General features: G+C 25.2%; 1 protein-coding gene across 1 annotated transcript; it reads right to left on the bottom strand.

Moving 5' to 3' along the window:
* Positions 1 to 418: 418 nt before the first annotated feature.
* LOC145837643 (uncharacterized) lies at positions 419 to 21,611 on the bottom strand. The gene is made up of 10 exons (XM_082945130.1): positions 21,424 to 21,611; positions 18,619 to 18,766; positions 9,834 to 9,940; positions 8,658 to 8,830; positions 7,703 to 7,897; positions 7,075 to 7,279; positions 5,224 to 5,283; positions 4,366 to 4,541; positions 3,337 to 3,476; positions 419 to 451 (listed from the first exon to the last, which is right to left on the bottom strand). Exons 1-10 carry the CDS (start codon positions 21,609 to 21,611, stop codon positions 419 to 421), a joined length of 1,425 nt encoding a protein of 474 aa, XP_082801256.1.
* Between the last annotated feature and the right edge of the window lie 1,960 nt (positions 21,612 to 23,571).

Raw genomic sequence — 23,571 nt, 5'->3', positions numbered from 1 at the left:
ACACAATGAGAAAAACAAAAAATAAAATACATTTATAGTCAACAAAAAATAAACATACACAAATATTAAACGAAGTTAAAATTATAAATAACTCAATAATAAGTTTAAACTTATTTGCTTGATATAAAAGGCGATAGCATAGTACATACAAATAAATTTGTACAAAATTAATAAAAGTAAATTAATAGTCTGTCAGGGCGGAGGCGTAGGGAAACAAATATATTTGATATAACAAACAGAAAAATGAAGAAATCAATAGCCAATTTAGATGGGATAAATGTTATAAAAAATTTATTTATTTATTCTTCTGTATTGTTTTTGTGGAAAGTTACTGAATTTCATTGATATTTAGACTGTTTTAAAATTAAATCTTTTTAGTTTTAAGCGAAAATGTTCCACTCTCGCACACGATACCACATCATGTGGTAACTTGTTCCATAGAGTCTTTGCTCTGTGAAAAAAATTAACCTTGTCACTGGCTATTGTTAAAATTGTGATTATATTTTCGTTTTCGTTTATTTCCTCTTAAATGATAATTTTTATGGGAAAAACTTAAAAATTGACTGAACAAAAATATTGTAATTGCCATTAATAATGTTATAAAGCGTAAATAAATCAAATTCTTGTCTTCTATATTTAATTTGTTTTAACACTTTTATAATAAGTCTTACAAGTTTGTAAAAAAAATAATGGTCTCGAATTATATCCAAAGGAAAAATTAAAGCGTACTAAAGTAAATTATATTTATTATAAACTGTTAATTGTAAAATGTCAAAAACACTTTTAATAAGCTTATTGTACATATATTTAATTTATTTTAATAAAAGGCTTGAAAGGCGAAACCGGTCGTAGGTTGTCTCGAATGCTGTTGTTGTTGGTAGTGCGGTGAAGTTCATTGTTTACTATGTTTATTTGTAAAAAGCTTGAAAAATAAACATACTTAGTTGTCATATAAAAATGATAAAATTGTTGCAGCACTGCAATAAACATACATTTTTTCACTTTAACACAAGGGTCGGCAGCAGACTTTTAGTAGATGTTTAAATTGCACGAGCGTCCAAAATTGCACGAGTGCACAAAACTTCACAAAGATACTTTTGCACGAGAGGATAAAGTTGCACGAAGATAAGATTGCACGAAGGTATTTTTGCATAAAGGGTCTTTTTTGCACGAAGACACTTTTGCACGGAGACAATTTTGCTCTGGTTAAATTTTTTTTGTATTATTTTTAATATTTTTATTAATTTTTCTTTTTTTTTTTACTATCACTATTACCCCTAACCCCTACCCTAGGTCGGTAATTTTTTGTTAATTTTTTTTTTTTTTATTTGTAATTATTATTTCTTTTTTACTATCACTGTTACTCCTAACCAAACCCTCAGTCAGTAATTTTTTCTTTATTTTAATATTTTTTTTACTTTGTGCAAAATCGTCTTCGTGAATTTTTGTGCACTCGTGCAATTTAGTCCCCTCGTGCAATTTAGTAACCTCGTGCATTTTTGTCTTAGTGCAATTTAGACCCGTTCCCTAGTAAAAGTGCGTAAAGTATAAGGTAGGTAATAAACCTACTATGTTAGCTGTTATTTTATAATGTATTTGATTTAAGACAGTTTGTGGATTTTTTTTCCACTTAGTTTTTATTCAAGTTGTACATATATGTAAAAAGTGTTTTAATAAAAACTAATAATGTGAAAACAAATTTTTTACAACGTTACTTGCCCACCTAAGATTAAACTTTGCTTGCATGATATTAGAGAAAACTTATTCTCTAACACCCTGTAAGAAAGGTTTCATATTAGTTGGGCATGAACAAATTAGCTAAACATAATAGATTTATTGAGTTGAAATTAAACTTTATGCCATAAAAGTTGTGAGTAAATTAAAAATTGTACATTGTTTGATTTAAAGTTATAAAGAGGGTTAAGACACCTAAAATATAAAGAACAAAGCCAAAGAATTCTATAGGTCCCTTATGAAAGGCACAAAGTTAAAATTCAAAAATATAAGTTTTTTTGAAAATATATTTCCTAAAATATTAGCATATAAGATAATATATAAAAAATTAAATGTCTTATTAACTATTTCCATGGAAAAAACTTTTCAATATTAAATAATTTTCAAGCTTTTTGTATTTTTGAGAGTTTTAAAATGCGTAACTATACGAATGCGTTGATTAGCGAGAGGTGACTGAACTCAAAAAGTTCTCCGCTGGCCACAGTGTTAAAAAAAACTCACTTAAAATATGTAACCATAAGAGAAAATCTGTAATGAGAAAGTATTAGTTTAAGTAGCACAGTGTACTCAAAACAAAAAAACAACATATCTAAAAAAAATATTAGGGTACTATTGAAACTAAATCTTTTTTTTGAAACCCCCTTGTATAACTAGTTAATTTCCACAATCTTATCAGGGACAAAAACTTTAAATGTAGATGTTATAAATATTATTTGGTGTAACAATAAATATCATTTGGCAAATATAGCAATGTATGAAAAAAATGACAAATACAGCAAAATATGGCAAACTTTCGTAAACATGTATAACACTTTTTTATAGCATTTATCGATTTTATAACACCGTCATATACTATTATATAATGTTCACACTTTGGTTTTTCCACTTACTTTGTTAAGTTTTATTAACTTTTACCTTAAAGAACTTATCTAGTTCTAAATGAACTAAGTATTTGTTAACGACCACATCGTTTAAACTTACTAGTTTTATATATGAAGTTATTTACGAACTATATTAGTTTTTTTTTGGCTAAGCTACAATATGGCTCGTTTTATAATAAAAAGTTTTTCAACATTAGTTGTTTTTAAGCTAAAAATGCATCGCGGGTTACAAAATTTTGCTTGTCAAACAATATCTTGTCCGTTAACTGCAGATTCCTGCTATTATAAGTTTTATGTTTAAAATGTTTTTGATAATAATTTATATTCTAGCAAATACACAAAAAAAAGGCATTATTACTTTTAGTTAATCACAAACATTTTTTATTAAAACAATTAAAAAAAAGTAAAATGTATAAATTGTAATACATTTTACAATACTTCTTTATCAAAATTAGAAAATTGCATGTTAGATAAAGACAATAACCTTTTTGTAAATAAAAAAGTTGTTATTTACATTTGGAGTATCAGATATATTTAATTAGTTTAACAATATTTTCTGAAGTTTTTTTTGTTAAAGTATTTTAAGTATTTTCACAAAAGTACACCGACATGATTTAATAGAAAATTGAATGTAGTTTAAGGTTATTGTATACATTTTTTACCTTGTACGAATTATTTTTAAAATACACAATTTAAGGATTTAAAATAACAAATTCCCAACATTATTTTCAAATTCTCCTTCCATAACCCAATTTCCTCGAGGGTAATAATTTGCAACAATAAAAGATTCTCCAGCACTATTTTTTGAAATTGCACATCCAAGTTTGACTGATTCATTCCAAACAACCTGAGTGAAATGACCTGTTAAAAACAAAAGTTAAAAGTATAGTTTAAACTAAGTAATCTTATATAATTTTTTGTACTCTTAGAGTTTAGCATTAAAATAATGATTTAAATAAATTAGAAAGTAGTTTTAAACATAAAGGCCTCCTTCAAGACTTTTTGTAAACTAATAATAAAAAATTTCAATCAGGTGCTTCACTTATTTTAACAAACAAGAAACTAATATAATAAATAAATCTAAAATTTGTAGTAATATTCTTTTTTTCAATACTTATAGGAAAAATACCGTACTTTTAGTTGCGTAATGTCTAGTGCAAGTTACAAAACTACCCTAAAATACGCTTGAGACCTTTTTTAGACCATGAACTTCAGAATATATAATAAAGTTTCAATTTTTCTCGTCGTATCAAATGCAATTTTTAAAACTTTTCCGTATAGTGTAAGTCTAGTCTATGTGTAAGTTTCAAAAATAGCTAAAATATGCATGAACTCCAGGATATCTATTGCAAGTCTCAAAACTTCCATCCAATATGTCTGTTACCTTTTTTCAAGCAAGTGCAGAGTGCAGACCACAGGAAAGAGCTAAAACAAAATGGAAAATGTATTCAGTGATTTACCGTTTTTTTTAACTAGGGTCTCTATTAAATTTTCAAAATAGGGTACTGCGGAATCTGGATACTTTTTCAAATTAACATCCGGCCTTATCCAGATAAAACTTTGATTTAGAGTCCGGCTGCATCGGAAACAAATAACGAAATTATCCTGCCGGGTTCGGATACTTGGATCCGATATCTCACTAACAGTACTTTTAATTGTTAACTTTAAAAGTTAATTAAGCTTTGACCTAGTTTGTTTATGTTTATATAATAGTAATAATACTTTGTATGATATATTATAAATAACTTACCAGTTTCAGAGGAAAATCCAGGCTTGTCAAAATCATAATACTTTATTTCGCTGTACCAATTATTAGTTGCTTGCTTTGATGACATATCTGATGAACTCCAAGCTATATTTTCACCATTAACAGTAGACGAATGCTTTATTTCTTCTCTGCCAACACTTGCAAGGTAGTCAGCCCATCTGTTCATAGAATATAATAATAAATTTTATATTAATTTAGACTATAGTTGTAGTTTTATTTATATTTTAAATAACATTTTTAATCAAACTTTAGGTATATAGAATTTTTAAGTATATACAAACGGTTTTATCTATTTTATCTATTTTATCATTATATATATTTTTTAAAATATTGATTGAAATAAATTGAAACTAATTTAAAAGTATAAAAAACTGTAGTACCTACAATACACTATGTACTAAAAACTTACAAAATGTTCTTTCAATTTTTTTGGTAGATATGATAAAAGAAAATGCTTTAATTATATTTTCTATGAACTACTATACATAAAAGCATAGACAAAGACATGAAATCTTTAAAAATACTCAATTTATATAGAATAATTTATTTCTAAACTAGACTATTAGTAAGCAATGAATTTATATATATGTTTTGTGTTCTTTTTTCGAAAGCGTAAGGAATTTTCTAAAGCATCCAGTAAGTTTATCTCAATAATTTTTTTCTTACTTTTAGCTCTCACTCCAAAAATTTTTCTCATAAAACAATTTAATAAAATTTTTTGAATAACACTTTCAAAAAACATGATATTAACTCTTTTTTATATTATTACCTTTTATTTTGTTAAAGTAATAAAACTGTTTTGCTATATTTTGAACTTAGTATGTGAACTAATTAAATAACTTTTGAGCTTCTATGGTGAGATCTTCACTTAGATAAAGATTTTGAGAACCGTGTTTATTTCTGTAAAAGTTGTGAGTTGTTAGACATTCAACCGAAAAATTATCTGAAACAGTGGTAGTTTGGATTTGCTCTTGAGTTATTGCTTGAAATTTAGTAGTACTATCAATTGATACAGTTTGTGTTTCATAAATATTAGGCCTCATCACGTTTGTTCTTAACTCTTTTTCAGTTACTAAGTTCCCTTTCGGGTAATATTTTGCAACTACAAAAGACTCTCCATTTTTATTATTAGCAATTGCACAACCAAGCTGTTTTGTGTTTTTCCAAACTATTTGCAAAAAATGACCTGTTAAGTTTAAGAATAAGAAAGTAATTATGATTTTTATAGCATTAATAATTGCCTAATTTAACAATTTATTTTTAACATGATTTTGAAAAATAGCAAAAATATTTGAAAAGTCACTTTTTTATTTTTATGTCTGTAAACTAGATATATGAACCAACAAAACTACTTAATCTAAAAAAATAAAATTTATAGAAAATAAACTATACTTTTGTTTATTAAGCTACTTTAAACTTGGTGAGCTATAAATTGTTTATAAAACAAATATTGTAACTAAACACTGGAGTATAAAAATAAGTAAATAAACTAAAAACAAAATTAAAAACTACTTCATTAATATTATTAATAATTGATGATAAAGTTTCTAATTTACTACTATTAAAAATTGAACAGTTAAGTATATAGTTTTTTATCATTAAAAAAAATCGTAAACAAATCCACCGTTTACAAATTAATACTTAAAAAAAAACTTTTTAATATTTTTTAACCTGTTTCTGAAGAATACCCAGGTTTATCAAAACTATAGTTATTAATTTCATTGTACCATTTTGTAGTCGCTTCAATGCCTGTCATTCCAGTTAAACTCCAGGCGATATTTTCACCGGTAGTATCATTTATTGAATACTGCATATTTTTCACACCTATACTTGCTAGATAATTTGCCCAACTGAAATTAAACCACTTTAAATATAATTTTAAACATATTACTTTTTTATCTACACAGTCATTTATTCAATCTACCTCCTACACTGAGATATGATTCCTAAACTATCATAAGGTTTAACGGATAATCGAAAATAAACAATTTAATTCTAAAATCCAACATCCCGATTTAAATTTATTAATTTAAAGGTAAATAGTGATATTATTTGGAAACTTTTTTTTAAGATTATAAAAGTTTATATTTTTGAAATCCTTATTTAACAAAAGTCAAGCAGAAAGAACGTTTTGTTTAACAGTAATTGTTTTATCAGTAAAACTTGTGATAAATAAAAAGTATACTAAAAATCTATTATTATTTTAGTACAAATTTATAGCAATCATTTGTTCATTAAACTATTTTAATTTTTTTAATTTTTTAAGTTATATAGTGTTAAGTTTAAACTTGTACATCGTGAAAAGAACTATTAAAATGTAAAGCTTAACAATTCTTTTGTAAAAAAAAGATGTGTTAGAAAATCTATTTAGACTTTAATGATTTAAAGGCAATTAAAACTCTAAATATAAGTTATATCTAGAAGTATCTGAAAAAATCTTTAAACAATACTTAAAGTTGTTGTATAATAGTTATTTCCTTATTTAAATAAATTATTTGTTTTGTGATAAAAAAGCATACAAAACATAAAGCATTTGCATATAAAATAAAAAAACAACTTAATAATTTAAAAAATCAAAAAATATGTATTTTGAATAGTTAATCTAAATGCTACTAGAATGTTTACTTTATTTAAAGTAAATGAAACTTGAAAAAAACCTTTTTTTTTTATTTTAAGTATTTGCTAACTTACTCCTGAGCTTCAAATTGAAGTTTTTCGTCAAGTTGAAGGTCTTCAACACCATGAATTTTTCTAAAATAGTTGTGTGCCAACAGGCATTCATTTGAAAAGTTGTCAGACAAAGTATATGCGTTAGTACTATTATTTACAGCTTTTATAGTAGATACAAAGTTTGTGACATTTGAATTAGTAGTAGCATTTAAATCTTTAAAGCTCTCTTGTAAAATGGAAGTCAATATTGGTATATCAGTAATATTTCTAGTGTTTGTTATATAATTTTTGTTATGTTCAGTAGTATTTTCTGTTATATATTTTTCTCCTGGAGTAAACATAGTTGAGTTGTTTATCGTATTTCTGTCTGTTAAAGAAGTGAAATTTGCAAAGTCTTCCAACTGTGTACTTGCTGGTATAGCTTCGGTAATTTTTTTAGCTACATTGTTTTGTGATAATGCAGTTCTGTCTGAGAAATTTTTAATAACTGAAATTTCATTTGTAGTTGTTGCTGGGATTATCTTACTATAATGTGGTAATTTCGTAGTGTTAACCTCTGATTCACCGTCGAATGAGAATATGTAATTAAACAAAGTTTTAGTCGAATTTTTTAATAGACTGGATTGCATTGTAGAACTTGTTAAAAAACCTTTTGATGTATTAAAATTTGCTAATGGTTTTTCAAATTCAGTTATGCTTCCAACATTCTTTGCAAATGCACCTGGTGATAATATATTTCCTCTTGGGTAGTATTTAGCTACTATGAAAGAAGCACCACTTTTGCCTTGTGATATTGCACAACCAAGAAAACGTGAATTTTTCCATATCATCTTGGTGAAGGAGCCTAAAAAAAATTCTTATCATAAAAAAAAAACGGTCGATGATTAATCACATAACCCAATAAAATAAGAACACGTAAGACTTACAAAGTTTAACATTTTTCGTACATACTGTATACTAACTTTTAGAAAACCTAAAAAGTTATTATAAAACTTAGGCGCTTATAGTAGTTTTACAAATTAGATTCTGATTGATTAGTTATAATGCTAAATATAATTAAAATGAAGTTTTTTTTTTGTGATACAGTATATCTTAATTAGTTTGGTTATATTGATAAAAGTTTCGTCTATATAAGTTTCTGAAAAAAACTAAAACAGTGTATTTTTGTTACATAACATACGGTAACATAAAGTCTTAGCAAGGGTTTTTTGATTTATTTTTTAAGTTAATTCTAAAAACATCATTAGTCTAACAATAAAGGTAAAGCGTTATTACAAATATAGGTTTGTTAGCTCTACAAAATGCTGCTATTTCAAAAAATAAATTGTCAAACATTGTTTAGCTTGAGTGGTTGTTATAAGATACCGTATGGTACATTTACTTACATGAAGCTTCATTTTAGAGCTTACTTTTTTCTAAAAATACTACGATAAACTAAAATTTAATACTTTAATTGAATATAATAGTATAAACTTTTTTTCAGTTAGTTAACAAATATTATAATAATTTATATTACACTTAATAAAGATGTTTAGTGCTTTAGGTTATTTTATAATAAAGCTGTTTGTATAAGTTTGACATTTTTTATTTAATTTAATACATACTTGCTTTGTAATAATATTTTGGCCGATTAAAATCAAAGTAATCAATCCCCCTGTACCACTGTTCTGTTGCTTTCTTGGCAGTTACTAACGTTGATCCCCAAGCTAAATTCTCGCCGACTGTTTTGTTTGATGAATAGCGAAATTTATCTTCATTTGCTAAGTAGTCAGCCCAACTTAAATATTTTTAGTCTGATATTTAAATATATAACCCATTTACGTGCACTATTTTTTATATTTAAAATAATTTCAGTTTAATTTTTAAAATCAAACAAAGTTTAAAATCACAAAGAAAAGTAAAGTAATGACATAGGTTTTAAGGTACAATTCAGTATGTAGTTTTATTATAAAGTTTGTTAATACAATGTTTTTTTTTTAATCTTAAAAAAACGAACACTTACTAATCGTATACAGTAAGGCTTATGAATAAAAAGTTTAAGGCATATTGTTAAATTGTTAGATTTTTGACGTAAACTAAGCTTAGAATGTTGATGAAGATTTTTTAATGCTTAACAAATAACATATTTAAGAAATTTATATTTTGGTTACATAAGAAAATCGAACATGTTCTAATGCCATTTACTCAAAATCGTACTATTATAATTTTAATTTTTAAGAAAACAAAATAATGGATAACCAAAACATAAAATATAAACATTGAATAGTTTACTTTTGAGCTTCCGAATTAAGTTGATTGTCAAGCTGAATGTCCGGTGATCCATGTTTTCGACGGTAAAAGTTATGATACTCATGACATAACATTGAAAAACTTTTTGAATCATTTTGGACACGTGAAAATTTTTCTTCTATGGTTTTATTTTTACTCTTATCCTTACTTGGAGCTAGTATTTTAGTAGGTTTGGTAGTCATTGCTTTTGAAAATGTAATTTTTGTAGTTGGTTGTACTGCAGTTCTTGCTTCTATAGTCGAAAAAATCGGCAATGAGGTTTGGTTAACCGGAAGTGTAGCTTTTGTTACTACCTTGGGTATTTCATGATCATTTTCTAATGTCTTTGCTCCTATATAAAAAATCTCTAAGGTTTTGATAACTTTTTTACATAGTAAGTAAGATATTTCAAAAACATTACTATGAATGATAAACCATATCATATGTTCATATATACTGATTTTTTAATCCTAATAACATTTAGAAACTATTTTGAAATTCTCACCAATTACGCAGTCAAACTCATCTTTATGGTCGTAACAGTCAAGATATCCATTACATCTGTTTTCTGAAGGTATACAAGTTCCATTCCAACATCGAAATCCATTGTTTGTACAATCTGGTTAAACATATAATTACGACATATTCATTTGATAATATAACTATAATGTGATGTTAAAAAAATACTTCTAGCCTGTTGATGTAACTAGCATTAAAGTAAAACCATATTACTAACTAGAAACGTTTGCAAAAAAAAATGAAACGATGAAACAATGTTATTAGGATCAATTAAGAAAACTACAGCTGTGCTAAGGTTGTAAAAAACATTTTTTTAACGACGCGGTAGTTTAATTGTTAGATAACTATTGAAAAAAGTAACAGTTGAAAAGTTGTAGTTTTTACTAATGTCTTAAAAGTTAAAACGTTGTGCAAATAAATTACTAGTCAATACTTTTTAATATATACATCTACAAATGTTACTTTTTAATTCGAGATATTAATACAAACTAACCTAAGTCAGATTTTAAAAGCTAGAAAGTATAAAGTGTGCACCTAGTTAAAAACCATATTTTTTACTGATAAAAACTTCATAACTCATTAAATGCTTTAGTGCCTTTGTATACTTTTTAGAATCACTTATTTATAGTAGGAACTGATCTTAATAAACATAAAGTCTAATTATTTAAAGACAAACGTATCTTGATTTATTTAATGAACAATTATCACAAACTTTTATTTAAAAAATGAAAATTAAGTCCTGTTATTTTCTTAAATTAATATTGTTATTTAAAATGTCAAAAACAATAGATTTAGGTTTCAGTTACATTTTAAATGTAAAAAGTAACAACACTTAGTTACGAAATCAACCGCTAAGAAACTAATTAACATGATTTTTATTTTAAACCACATTGATTATATTAGTTAGTATCTAAGTTATAATTCTAATAACAATTTGCTTAAAAAAAAACTAAAATTTGTTAACCGTTTACGTATCTCCAAAACATAGCAAAAGCAGTTGAGTTGTAAGCAGTATTGCTTTCAAAAACCACTTTAATACTTTTGTGGGAACGGAAAAAGTGAGGGTTAGTTCTAGTGCATAAACTAGCTCCTTTTATCTATAATGTTTGTTGCAATAAATAAAGATATTTAACTTTATCAGTTTTAATAAGTTGATAACTAGCAAGTAGTAGTTATGGTTTTACAATATTTAAACATTTTCGATTTTTTTTGTTCATTCCTTTTAGACATGTTTATATTTAAGTAAATCTATAAAGTTTTTAAATTTCTATTAACTAATGATATTTGTTTGTTATGGTAACGAACCCTTTTTGAGCCAATAACAACTGTTAATGAATTGAGATTGCATTTAAAACTGTTTTTGTAAACTTCCCATATTTCAAGTTCGATCATCTAAAATTTTTGTTATATATATGTAGTTAAAACAAACTTTGTACTTTTTTAAACAAAAAAATATTGTAAGTCTAAAAACTTCATAATAGTAGGTAAACATTGTCTAAACTAGTTTATTTATTTCAAATACCTTGCCATCTGTAGAAAAAACAGTCTGAGAACAAACTGATTTGACTGGATACTCATTGTGTGATTCTTCATAGTTTGGTTGACCACAAATATCGTAGTATTTGCAAATAGAAATGTTTGATAAGCATAAAACAAGAATCAAACAAAATAAAAGTTTTAAATACATCATCATTAAGCAAAAAAACCAGCTTTAAGACCTGTAATTTTTTTTTTTTTAATTTAGGTTTTAATTCAACAAATTATCTACAAGCTTGATAGTTTTAGACATTTTACGACAGGTTTTTAAGGTTTTTAAAAACTATATACATTTCCAAGATATAATGATTTTTATGACTAACAGTTTTGAATAGCCCATAAAAGTTGAAACATATATTCAAAAGCTTACATGACAATTCAAGTTTTGAAAATATATTTATTTATTTTTAATTTTAATGGGCAACATGAAAAAAGTAACTTAAATTAAAATATACTAGAAGATTCAACCTGATAGATAATGATGCTTTATAATTTTTTAAATTCTTTACAAATAAATATAATTAATATTATTTTATAAATACAGACCTATTTTAGTAGGTTTAAATAAGTTTTTAGTCATATTAAAAAAAAAAACGGTTTGAAGTAAGAAAGGTGATTGTAAGAGGTATGTTTAATTCGATACAACACGTAAAATCATAGACTGCTTGCAGGAGTTAACGTAAACTATGTATTCAATTTAATACCTTATATAGCTTGGTAACAATTTTATTTCACTTTTGTTTTTAATTCTGCTAGTATTCAGTTTTGGTTAAAACTTTTACAATGCATCATATTATTTTAACGTAAGAACTATAAAATAAACGAAGACACTTGTATAACTCTATTACATAATTACGAAAAGTATATTCATATAGAACAATCTATGATTAACTTAAACGTAGAGTAAAGATAATAGTTGTAGCTAAAGTTATAAATAATACAAATACATTTTAAGTAATATTTTGAAAAGTTATAACATTATCATTACTTAATCATTTGATCACAGTTACAATATTTAAAAAGTAAACAAACTTAAAGGTGTTTCAAATTATCTGTACTACAAAAGCACTTGAAAAAAGTTAGGGAATCACAGTGTACAAACTATATAAATAAACATTTTTAAATATCGATTTAGTTTTTTTACAGGCTATGTTAGCTTAGTATTAAAAAAACTATCTTTTTTTACCATAAATTTACAATGTTTATACGTTTATAGACTTCAAAACTTGACTATTTTTTTTTAACTGCAAATATGCATACTCCAAAACTTTAACAAAAATTAACTTTAAAAGTTTTTTAAACAATGATTAAAGTATTTAAACTTACTCTACTCATAAAAAAATCGTAAAAATTTGAAATTAATTTTTGAAATAACTTAAGTTCCATGTCTGTGTTTTTTTCTTTTCATTTTAAATAACAAAAATGTAGACATTATAAGCGGTCAAACAAAAAATACAAAACTATAACTTCATAGCGATACTGCTTACCAAAAAGTTTTCGATGCAGCTATCGACTTTTTATACTTCTTTTTTATACATTAATAAGAGCTGCATTCAAATGCTAACAAAACATTGTAAAAAAGAAACTAAATTTTCTAAATTTATGAGTTTTTTTAATCGATATGCTATAATTTACTGCATGTTGCTATTTTCAAAAAATAAAAGCTATATCTTCAGTTTATAAATTAATATCCTAAGGCAAAGCTAAATTAAATTGGCGTACCCTAACCTTAAGCTATTAAAATGTTTACTTCTGAGGATGTAGATAAAAATTTTGTTTCAATTAAGTTGGCTTTTCAATTACAATTAAATGCTGTGTGAGAACTTCGGTCAAACATGATACCTAAAAGAAGATAATTACTTTATTGAAGATTATAATTTAAGTCAACTCAGGTGTTATCTATATTTTTACATATTTAGCCTACTATTTTAGTGTTCAAGGTTTAAAAAAATATTTAAAAATATTATTAAAAGTTTAAAATTATTCTAGTTCCTAAGAAATCTAACTTCGGACAAGAAAGAGTAGAAACGTTTAAAATAAAAAGGTTGTACATTTATTTTGTGTTAAAGGTTTTATGATACAAACCAATTTTGGTGCACGACGATTCAAACTATAGCAATTCTGATTAAGTGTGAATATCTATTTTATTTTGTATTTAGTTTTACCTTTTTAAATCTTTTTTGTACATCTTACGCAATATTAATTTTTATTTTAGTTTATATATTTTTTAATATGACTAAAGTTAGCCTACAGCTTACTGACAGACGGATATTTATATTATTATCATTCGCCTCTTTAATAAACATAATTTTAATTTTTTACTAACATAATCTATAGTTAATAGACCTTTAAGTATAATTTTGATTGTTTCCAACTTTTTTTAGTTATTGATACTTAAATTTATTAATCAGAATTTGAAGGTTAAGAGTTTGAAATATATGTTGTTTGTCATGTAATTAACAAACAATAGTGTTGTTTTTTTGTACGAAACTGTTTCAAAAATTGTAGAGAGTAAATTAAGAAATAAAATAAGCATAATGAAGTTTCTTTAGTTTAAACAAAACACTTAACTTTAAGTTAAATAAATTTCGTATTATCTTTTTACTTAACTCCCAGAACTGATCTAACATTAAATTTACATGCATTGCTTAATCATCAAAGTATCAGTTTGAGCGGATAAAAGTAAGTGCTTAAAACTTTACAACATCGTTTAAATAGTTTGTTTTCTTCAAACACCTTCCATAAGATACGGTTTGTCGTGAGTTATTCAATAAATTAGTTTGTTTTAGTTTTGATTTTTTTTGTCCTTTTTTAAGTTTAGGCATTAGCTATTTTTAGCAAAGCTTTATATTTTAACCAGCCCTATAACCAAAACTTTAGCCTTAACCAATATGTATCGAATGTTCGTTTGTAAACGCCGAACCTCGTAACTTAAACATAACTTTATGTTTCTTTCGTGTTTTTATATGAAAATTTAAAGTATTTACATTTCAAAAGTTTATATCTGCCATTTCAAAAACTCAACTAACACTATTTTTCTCGATTGCTTGACATCATTCCGATTTAAATATTGGTGATATAAGTAAAATATTGCTTTATGTTATGCTTGTTAATGTAAAGATGTGTAACAATTTAATGTAGAGATATGTAATTGTGCAGTGTATTTTGTAATAACTAAAAGTATATTATGTAGTATATTGCTAACAATTTTGTTAAAAAACACTTTTTGAAAATATTCTCAAAGTTTTTGATCGATACGATTGATAACATTAGGAGTTATAAGGCTAATTTGCACATAATAGTTGGTAACTTTGTTTTATCGTATCGTTGTTTAAATCTAGTATATAGGTGGAAATTTTTTTATTAGGAGAGCCAAATTTTACAGAAACTATTTTTGCAGGCCGTGTAGTTCTGGGAAAATATAATACAAAATTTTAAAATAATTTTTATAAACTTAATAAACACATAAAGGACAAAAAAAAGGGTAGATTTGAAATTGTTTTTATCATAAAACTTATAAGTTTATTTTGCAAAAATTGTATTCAGTCTAAAAAACCTTGCAGGCCAGAGATTTCTTTTCGACGGATTGGGTTCGGCCTGGGGCCTGTATGTTTTTAACACCTAGTTTAACATAAAGTTTTAAAACTCAGTTTCTACATGATAATCTATAACTATTCATATATGGATTTTTAGAAAAAGTCTAAACAGTTTTTTATCGTCACCCGTTCTATAAAAGGACCGTTTTTTTTTTAACCTAGCTAAACGTTAACCTCTTATAAAAAGATATCTTGTATTTTTTTAGTAGTTAGAACTACCCTGATAGAACGAATATTTTGATAGCCAACTAATTTTTTGTGATAGAATTATCTAATTTATATAATGTGAGCAATTAAATAATATTGAAGTTGCACTATCAAAAAAAAACATGAGCCAAAAGTCTAAACTAAACGTAACATTTAAAAATCAGAACAAATGCATCAATTTTGTTGGCTGCTTCTAATGAATATAAACATTCGGCTGTTTTATGTCGAGTAATGATGTGCTAAAAGTATGTAAGGATCTGTTGACAAAGTTATTTAAGTTGATAAACAGAGTAAGACAAGTAAAGGCTTTTTTATAAACGTTTTGCTTTTTGTTTTGACGACTTCCGATGAAGATAAAACCTGCAGCACGTATATTGCACAGTTATGAAAATTATTTTCACGATTTTTTTTTATGGATTATGTATTTAGTAACGTCAGTTAAATAAAGCAAGTAATTTGGGAAAGTTTTTGTTAATAATATGAATTACATTATTCAATCTTTTTAAAGGTGTTTTTTTAGTTACTTGTGTAGATACTATATAATATTCGTTTGTTTCTATGATATACTGTTACTTTAAGTCATCTACTTACTTTCATTGTATATAATTTAAATTAAAATTAAAAAAAAAATGTTATAACTTTTTTTATAGTTTTTAGCGTTTTTACTCTTTTAGTTTTTTTTTTCTTTCATTAAATTATAAAAGCATATTACATAAGTTATAAAACTATATGAAATACAGTGCTCAATATAAAAGAGCCTAATTACTAAAATATATTTTACTCAACGATTGTCAACTTAAGCTTACGCCGTTTCACCAAGAAGGATCTTCAGAGCTTTTAAAAGTGACAATAAAATGATACGAAGCACACAAATATATATAATAGAATAAGGTAATGCAAAAGTAGTTAATTAACTAGTGATCAATTAGTAATTGTAATTACGTGCTTAAGCGAATACAAGGAAAGCTAATTAATTAATTGTAAAATGAAACAAAGCAAAAAGATTGGAGAGCTACGGTGGAAAGTTTATTGGTACTCAAGACATAATGATAGTTTATTTGATAACGATAAAATTTTTATTTTTTTATCTGTTAAGTTTAGATAAGTTTATTGCTTTACTTATTAGTAAAAATTTCAACAATTACATAAGACTTTATGAAGATCCTTTATTTAATACCCTACTAAACAGTAGAGAAGATTTTAAAAAAATACAGATTATTAAAAAAGATTATTAGCGTAATTTTTGATTCAAAAGTATTTATACTTACCGTATCAGTTTCCAGTTTAATTGAAACATATAAATTATTAAAATATATATAGCAGTATCTTATTTTGGTAAACTACGACCCGTACCCACGTCTAAACAAACACGCTGTAATATAAAGTTGTGAAATATAAATAAAGTTTTCGCTGTGAGAAAAGTCATGTTCTACTTAATTTGATCAATAAAAGTTAAGTAAAAGATGCCAAATTAATTAGTTCAAAAATGTTTTAAACAAATTGCATTTAGAGAAAATAATTTATTAATTTTATTATAATTTACAGATACTAATATACAAACATGTAATTGTGTACTTTTTACTCTATTGATAACAATAAAAGTTCTTGACTTAGTTATAAGGAGAATGACCAATACAAAATTTTAAATTTTATTAACAAAACAGTGTTTCACTGGCTTGAACCTAATCAAACGAGATCATCAGTTGAATAAAATCTTATTCAACTGATGGTTCAAGCGAGTGAAATATTGTTTTGTTAATAAAATTTAAAATTTTGAATACATACATGTAATTCTGACAATTATTTTAATAAACACATTTATATTTTCTCAATTAGCGAGTTTTTCACAAACTACGAAAATTCACAAGGTTAATGAAAAAAATATCAAAGTTTTTTTATTTTAGTTATTTTTTTATTTGCAACAGTTATGTTTCTATTAAATTACTAATAAAACTCATTTAACAAAATTATGAAATAGATACATTAAACCATAAGAAACAAATCATATATTGTACTTTAAAATAAAAAGTTTTATTCTTTTACGTTTGATTTTTAACTTTAAAGGCATCCAGTTTTGTTTTATGCAAAAGTTCTTTAAATTGTCTCTCGCTAACTAGCATAACTTTTGTTGTAGACGGATTAACAAAACTTAGCTTTTTATTATACTCGCGCTAACATAACTAACTTAGCTTTATAAACACTAGTTTTTACAAAAAAAAATCAAAAATGCTTTTCTAGTTTAGGGCCCACTTTGCTATTTGAACTATTTTTATACAAAATTTAAATGCCGTAAGCTTGACTTTTTTGTGATACCAAAAATTTATAATAAAAATAACGAAACTATTCAAAATATTTTAGCCAATTTTATTTTTACTTTTTATTATATTGATGTTTACCATAAACAAAACAAAAATACAAATTACCCTTAATAAAATAAAGCTAAAAATGGTATTGACAGTTTATTTTCTTTTTATGCAAGACACAATTCAAAAATGATAAAACTCGTGTTTAAAAATACGATTGATATTTTTTAAAATTTAATAATTATTTACTAATTGTTGAAATGTTATAAGCTGTCTGGAACTATGTCTGCAAAATACTTTGAACTTGAAGTGCTATTAGCTTTGTATGATCGCATTTCTACAACTGTCCGGAAAATTGTTTCTAAGAAGCTTTCATCAGTCTGGTTCAAGTTCCAAAACTTTGCTCTCGGGAAATACCGCGCTACGACAAACGACTCACCATTTTCACCGATTGCTACACCACAACCCACGTGTGTTGTTTCGTTCCACAATACTTGTCTTAGATGATCTGTGTACAACTAGTTTAGCCATACAAAGTTACTACAAAATCAAAACCTTCTTATAAAGTTTAGTGTTAAGTTCTTTAAAAATAGTTAATTACATGACTATTCAGTTGTTTTTCTTATAAAACGAAAAAAAGGTTTGTATAAGTTTAAAATACAAACTTCTTATACGAACATGACTTCTTCACGACGCTAAAATGGATGATAAGATAACAATATTTAAAAATGCACAATGTTAAATAATTGATAAAGTATTAAAAGAATCAAAAGAAGTAGCAAAAACTTTCAGATTACTCTAAAAGTCAATGTTTTTAAATAAAGTTTTTAAACTAACACTAAACTTTAAAAGAAGGTGTTTAATGTGTAAGTCAAATATAGTCGTAGTATTACAACAGTACTTATATTTATAAAAACTAAAATAATACCGAACACTACTTATTTAGTTCTTTGGAAGGAAAGCGTTTTATTATGAATTTAATGTACACTTTTAATTTTAGTATACAAAATAAAATTTTTTGAAGCGTACACTATTTTTTTTTTATTTAACAGTTATAGCACTTTAAATCTAAACTTAAGTTTTTTAAACATATTTAAATCGCTACCTGCTTTCTTATAGAATTGAGGATGTCCAACTTGGAAAAGATTGAAATCATTGTACCAATTAGTTACTGCTTGTGCTGCCGACAACGTTCCTTCACTCCAGGCTAAACTTTCTCCTTTACTAGTATCTGGTGAATGAATCGCATAATCAACACCAAGTTCTACTAAGTTCTTTGCCCACCTATAAAAATTTAAAACTCTAATATGTTTCAACCATCATGAAACTAACTGAAAAGTTAAGTATACCATAATAAAACTAAATTGTTCAAACATTAGATGTATTAAAGTTTAATCTACAAAATTATTGAAAAAAAAGATCTTTTAAAATCATTGTAGGTTGATTATTAACTGTATATATATTTTTTGATAATTAGTTTTCTTTAGTCTTAATCAGACATTAAACGTAAGAATACATAGAACAAAAAAGTATTAAAGACATATCATTAGTTTTCAAGTGACTATTAAATAAAAAGTTAAAAACTTAGTAAACTATTTTGAGTATCAAAAATAACTAAACAAAGTTAAAACATATCATTTAAATATAGTCACTAACTTATTAGCTTCAGCATTTAGTTTTTGACTTATTTTTAGGTCTGGTGAGTTGTGCTTTCTACGATAAAAGTTATGTGCAAGCAAACACTCAGAAGAAAAATTTTCTATAAATTCTACATCTTCTAGAGGCTTATATTTCTCAGTAGAGCTGTTATTCGAAGTTGAGTTTGTAACATTAGAAATCATTATGTGATTCGAAAAGTTTGAAACTTTAGTAGTAGTTTCTTTTTCCGGTTCAATATAATCTACAGATACTCCTTTCGTTTTTTCATCATAGCTTTTATTTAGTTGAGTATCATTTTTAGATATAAAATGGGTCGATCTGTTTTCTTTTAAATTTAAAGTGTTTTCTTTTGGGTAGTAACGAGAAACTACATAAGAGGCACCAAACTTATCTCTTGCTATCGCACATCCAAGCTGTTTTGAGTTTTTTCCAATAATTTTGTTGAAGTTATCTAAAGTTTATATGTTTTTTGAACCATGTTTAGTTTTTAATAAAGATTTAGTAGCATTGTGATCTAAAAGTCTAGGCAGTTTCTAATAAAACTTTTATGGTTGTCGTATAACTGGTTGTAAAATGTACAAGTACAATTTGTGAGCTATATTTAGAAAAAGGTAACCAATTAGGTAAAGATATTTTCCAAAGTTAACCTATAAAGACCCATTGACATGTAGCTTAGTAAAACTAAAACATGATACAAAATTTCAAAGAGAATTAATTGCTATACTTTTAAAACTATATTTAGCCTTGTTGAATTAGTTTATAGCTGTGAAGGGTTTAGCCATATTTTAAGAAATAAAACTTAATTAAGTTTTTTTTGTTCTTAAATTTTTCTAATATTTTATTCTATTAATTCAGTAACGTTTTCAAAAGTGTTTTTAAATTAAAACAAAGTAAAATGCTTACTCTAAACTATTTTTCAAGTTTACAGAATTTGTTTTTGTAGATCGTTTACGAAGTTTTCATAAAAAGAGTCATAGTCTAAACTAACTATGCTGTTGTTATAAATCAATGTATAATAAAAAAAGATAAAATACCAGTACGAAATTTAAATATACTCAAAATAAGACTTAAAGTTCTTAAAAAGTTTAAAATATTTTAAAAACATGTTAGTTTTTTGATTTTAAAGTTTTCTTATTTTGCTTAAATATTTAGTAATATTTTTTGTGATTATGAACTTTAAAAAGATTACAAAACAAATGTAGATATTAAAAAGTAAATTACTTATATTTTTTTAACTACACAGCTTTGGTATTTAGAAAAAAAAAACTGTAAAACATGTGTTCAACTTAATAAATGAAATTTTAATTTAATTTAAAGTAAAAACTTGAATTTAAAGTTATCGTTAAATTTAAAAAATAATAAGCAATGTTTAGAAATTTATTCATATTTTTTATATAAGAAATATAACTTTCCTTTAAACTAAATATATCAAGAAGTAAATTTTTTTATTAATAATGACATTTTAAATTAAGTATTACCAGTTTTAGCTAAGTATCTTTTGTTCTTGTAGACAAAATACTTTTCTTCCTTGTACCACAATTCTGTTGCGAATTCAGCAGTTATTAAACTTTCATTCCAAGCTAAGTTTTGTCCTACATTTAAGTCAAGTAATTGGTGTGGAATGTACATTTTTCTAGCCAAGTAATCAGCATATCTGAAGAGATTAACAACTATTTGTACGTTCTTTTTTGATGTCGTATTTAAAAATCATGTCTTTTAGATACGTCTGTTGCTTATAGTCTAAATTTTCGAATAATTAAACAAAATTATATTTGATGCCTTAGAACTTTTGAGTCTTTTATTAGATAAAAAATAATTTTTATAATGTATTTTATCTTTAATTAATTTTAAAGAATGCTTACTGTATATGCATTTAAATCAAGTAATAATACTTATCTTTTTTTATAGTTAAAACGTTAATATAGAATGAAGAAAATGTGTGAAAAAGTTTTGTTAAAGTTTTATACAGTTGTTTCCATTTATATTTAATGTTATTAAACCGCTAAATAATTAAAATGATTAGTTACTGCAATTTATAATATTTAAAAAAAGGTTACTTTTTAAGGTTTTAATACTATTTATGTTTAATTTACAAAACTAAGTTGTTAGTAAAAATAAATTCAGTCAAAACACTACTTCTATTTTAAGATTATTTTACTTGTACTTTAATAATGATTCTAAAGAATCAAGTTAAAAACCAAAAATAGCTTATTTATAAAAGTAGAAGCTTCGTAGAACATTTAACCGAAAGCCACATACATTTTATCTTACTTATCACTTACTTTTGAGCTCCTATATTTAAATCGTTGCTGAGTGTAAGCCTAGGAGTACCGTGTAATTTTCTATAGTAATTATGAGCAGTTAGGCATTCAGAAGCAAATTCTTCAGGTTCATAGTTCTCACCTGACGACTCGTAAGAAGCTACATAGCTCAGCAAAACACATAAACTTATGACACTAAGTTTAGACATTTTTTTCTTTACACTATTTATAGCATTTAAGGCTTATGTTTTATAAAATTATTTTCTCTAATTAGTAATAATAATATAGTTTAAGATCCTACTTTATGTGCATTTGTCGTTTTATATCAAATTAAATAGAATAAAAGTTGACTAAATTTGGAGAAAAATTAAACAAAACTTAAGTTACTGTTTTAAAGCTTAAAACTAAATTAAAATTAAATAAAATAATAAAAAATACAACATAATTTTTGAAACAGTCAAAACTGTAATGTTTGGAAAACTAATTTAGGGTCAACTTAGATAGCAACTAAAATCGCACAAGACAAGTTAAATTATACTTTGACTTTTTCTGATTGCGGAAGTATAACTTTTTTTACTACAAGGTAGCTGTTTAAAAAACTAAACATTAATATACTTAAATTTGCAAAATATTTTTCTCCAGGTTTTTTACCTAAAATCAGTTATTTACAATTATATCATTGTTTAGCTTAAATAAATATTTTCTTAAGTATTGTTAATAAAATTTCTGCATGGTACTTAATTTCTCCTTTTTGTCTTTAAAACTATAAATTTAAATCTAAATAAATATTTCTAAATAAAATTTTTAAACAACTTTTTTAAATAAAACTATGATTTAAAGTAATGTCAAAAGATAATTTTTTTTAAAGTTTAAAAACATATCGATAAGTCAAGATATTTTAAATAATTATTATTTTAAAATAACTGTGCTTTTTTCTTTTAATAAATTACCCATAGTTGTCTGTCCGTTTGCTTTGCCCGCTGGATAATTTAAAAGTGAAACGTTTAAATCCTAAAACTATCAAAGCAATCATCAGTTTAACTTCAAACACTATGGTTATAATTACTTTGAACTAAAAATTTAAATTGAACCTTTTTAGTTTACCTACTTAAATGTAACTCTCTTTACTTATTTTTTTCAAAAAAATATATTTCATCTACTTACGAAATACAAAATAAAATAAACAATTTGTATATTTTAAGGTTACTTTTTTTCATAGTTTTTATTCATATTATAAAAAAGCATCTTCCTTTAGTTCAGCAAGTTAGAATTCTAAGAAATTTTTAGTTGTAGGACTAAGCACTAAACTTTTGTTTTAATTGATAAAATTTATGCGAAAAATTTCACAAGTAAATTTTATTTGCCTCTATTTTTTTTACAAGGCAAAATTTGTTTCAAAAAAGGCTTTTAATCTTTTGTTAAGTTCTATGTGTTAATATTCAATTTTTATTGAACGACAAAAAGTGCTCAAAAAGTTTGTTCTTAGGATCTGGCGTACGAAAAAAAACCTTTCGGTTATCGAGTCACACACCACAAATACAATTTAATGCTTAGTTCAAGACTTTAAGTTACGAGTTTGTTAAAATATACTTACACTTTTAAATATTCAACAGTTTCTTGTTTGATTGAAAGTTGTGTAAATAATGAGTGGAAGTGGTAATAACGAAAACTTTCCATTTTACTGCAATGGACGAGTACCAGGCAAGAGACTTCGTTTATACGGAAAAATTTGTAAGGCAATGAAATTGTTTATAGACGAAACTATACAACAAAATAAAGATTTAGATCTGAAAACCACCAGGTTCATGGTAAGCTGTTCAAAGTATTTTGTGTTTGTTATTAAAAGTAACTTTTAAATATTAGTTAATAGAACGACAAAAATAAGTTGAAAATATCTGGCCCAAGGACCTGGTGCACGAAGAAACTTTCGGTTATCGATTCGTACACGACGGATACCTTTTAACGTCTTTTCCAGGACATATTACTAATATTTCTAATATTCCTTGTTTAAATTCCATTATTTTTAATTACTCACGTTAAATTACAGTTTACCAACCCAGAGAAGAGCGCCGATATTGAATTTTATACAATGCCGGAGTGGCATGGGCAGTTTATGGGCTTCGCATCGCCGCGTCGGTCAAAGAGAAACAACAGATATCCATTTTGTGT

This window comes from Thalia democratica, chromosome 1 (assembly GCF_965202585.1).
Source record: "Thalia democratica chromosome 1, ktThaDemo2.hap1.1, whole genome shotgun sequence".
NCBI classification, from domain to species: Eukaryota; Metazoa; Chordata; class Thaliacea; order Salpida; family Salpidae; genus Thalia; species Thalia democratica.
This window is presented reverse-complemented; position numbering and strand designations above follow the sequence as displayed.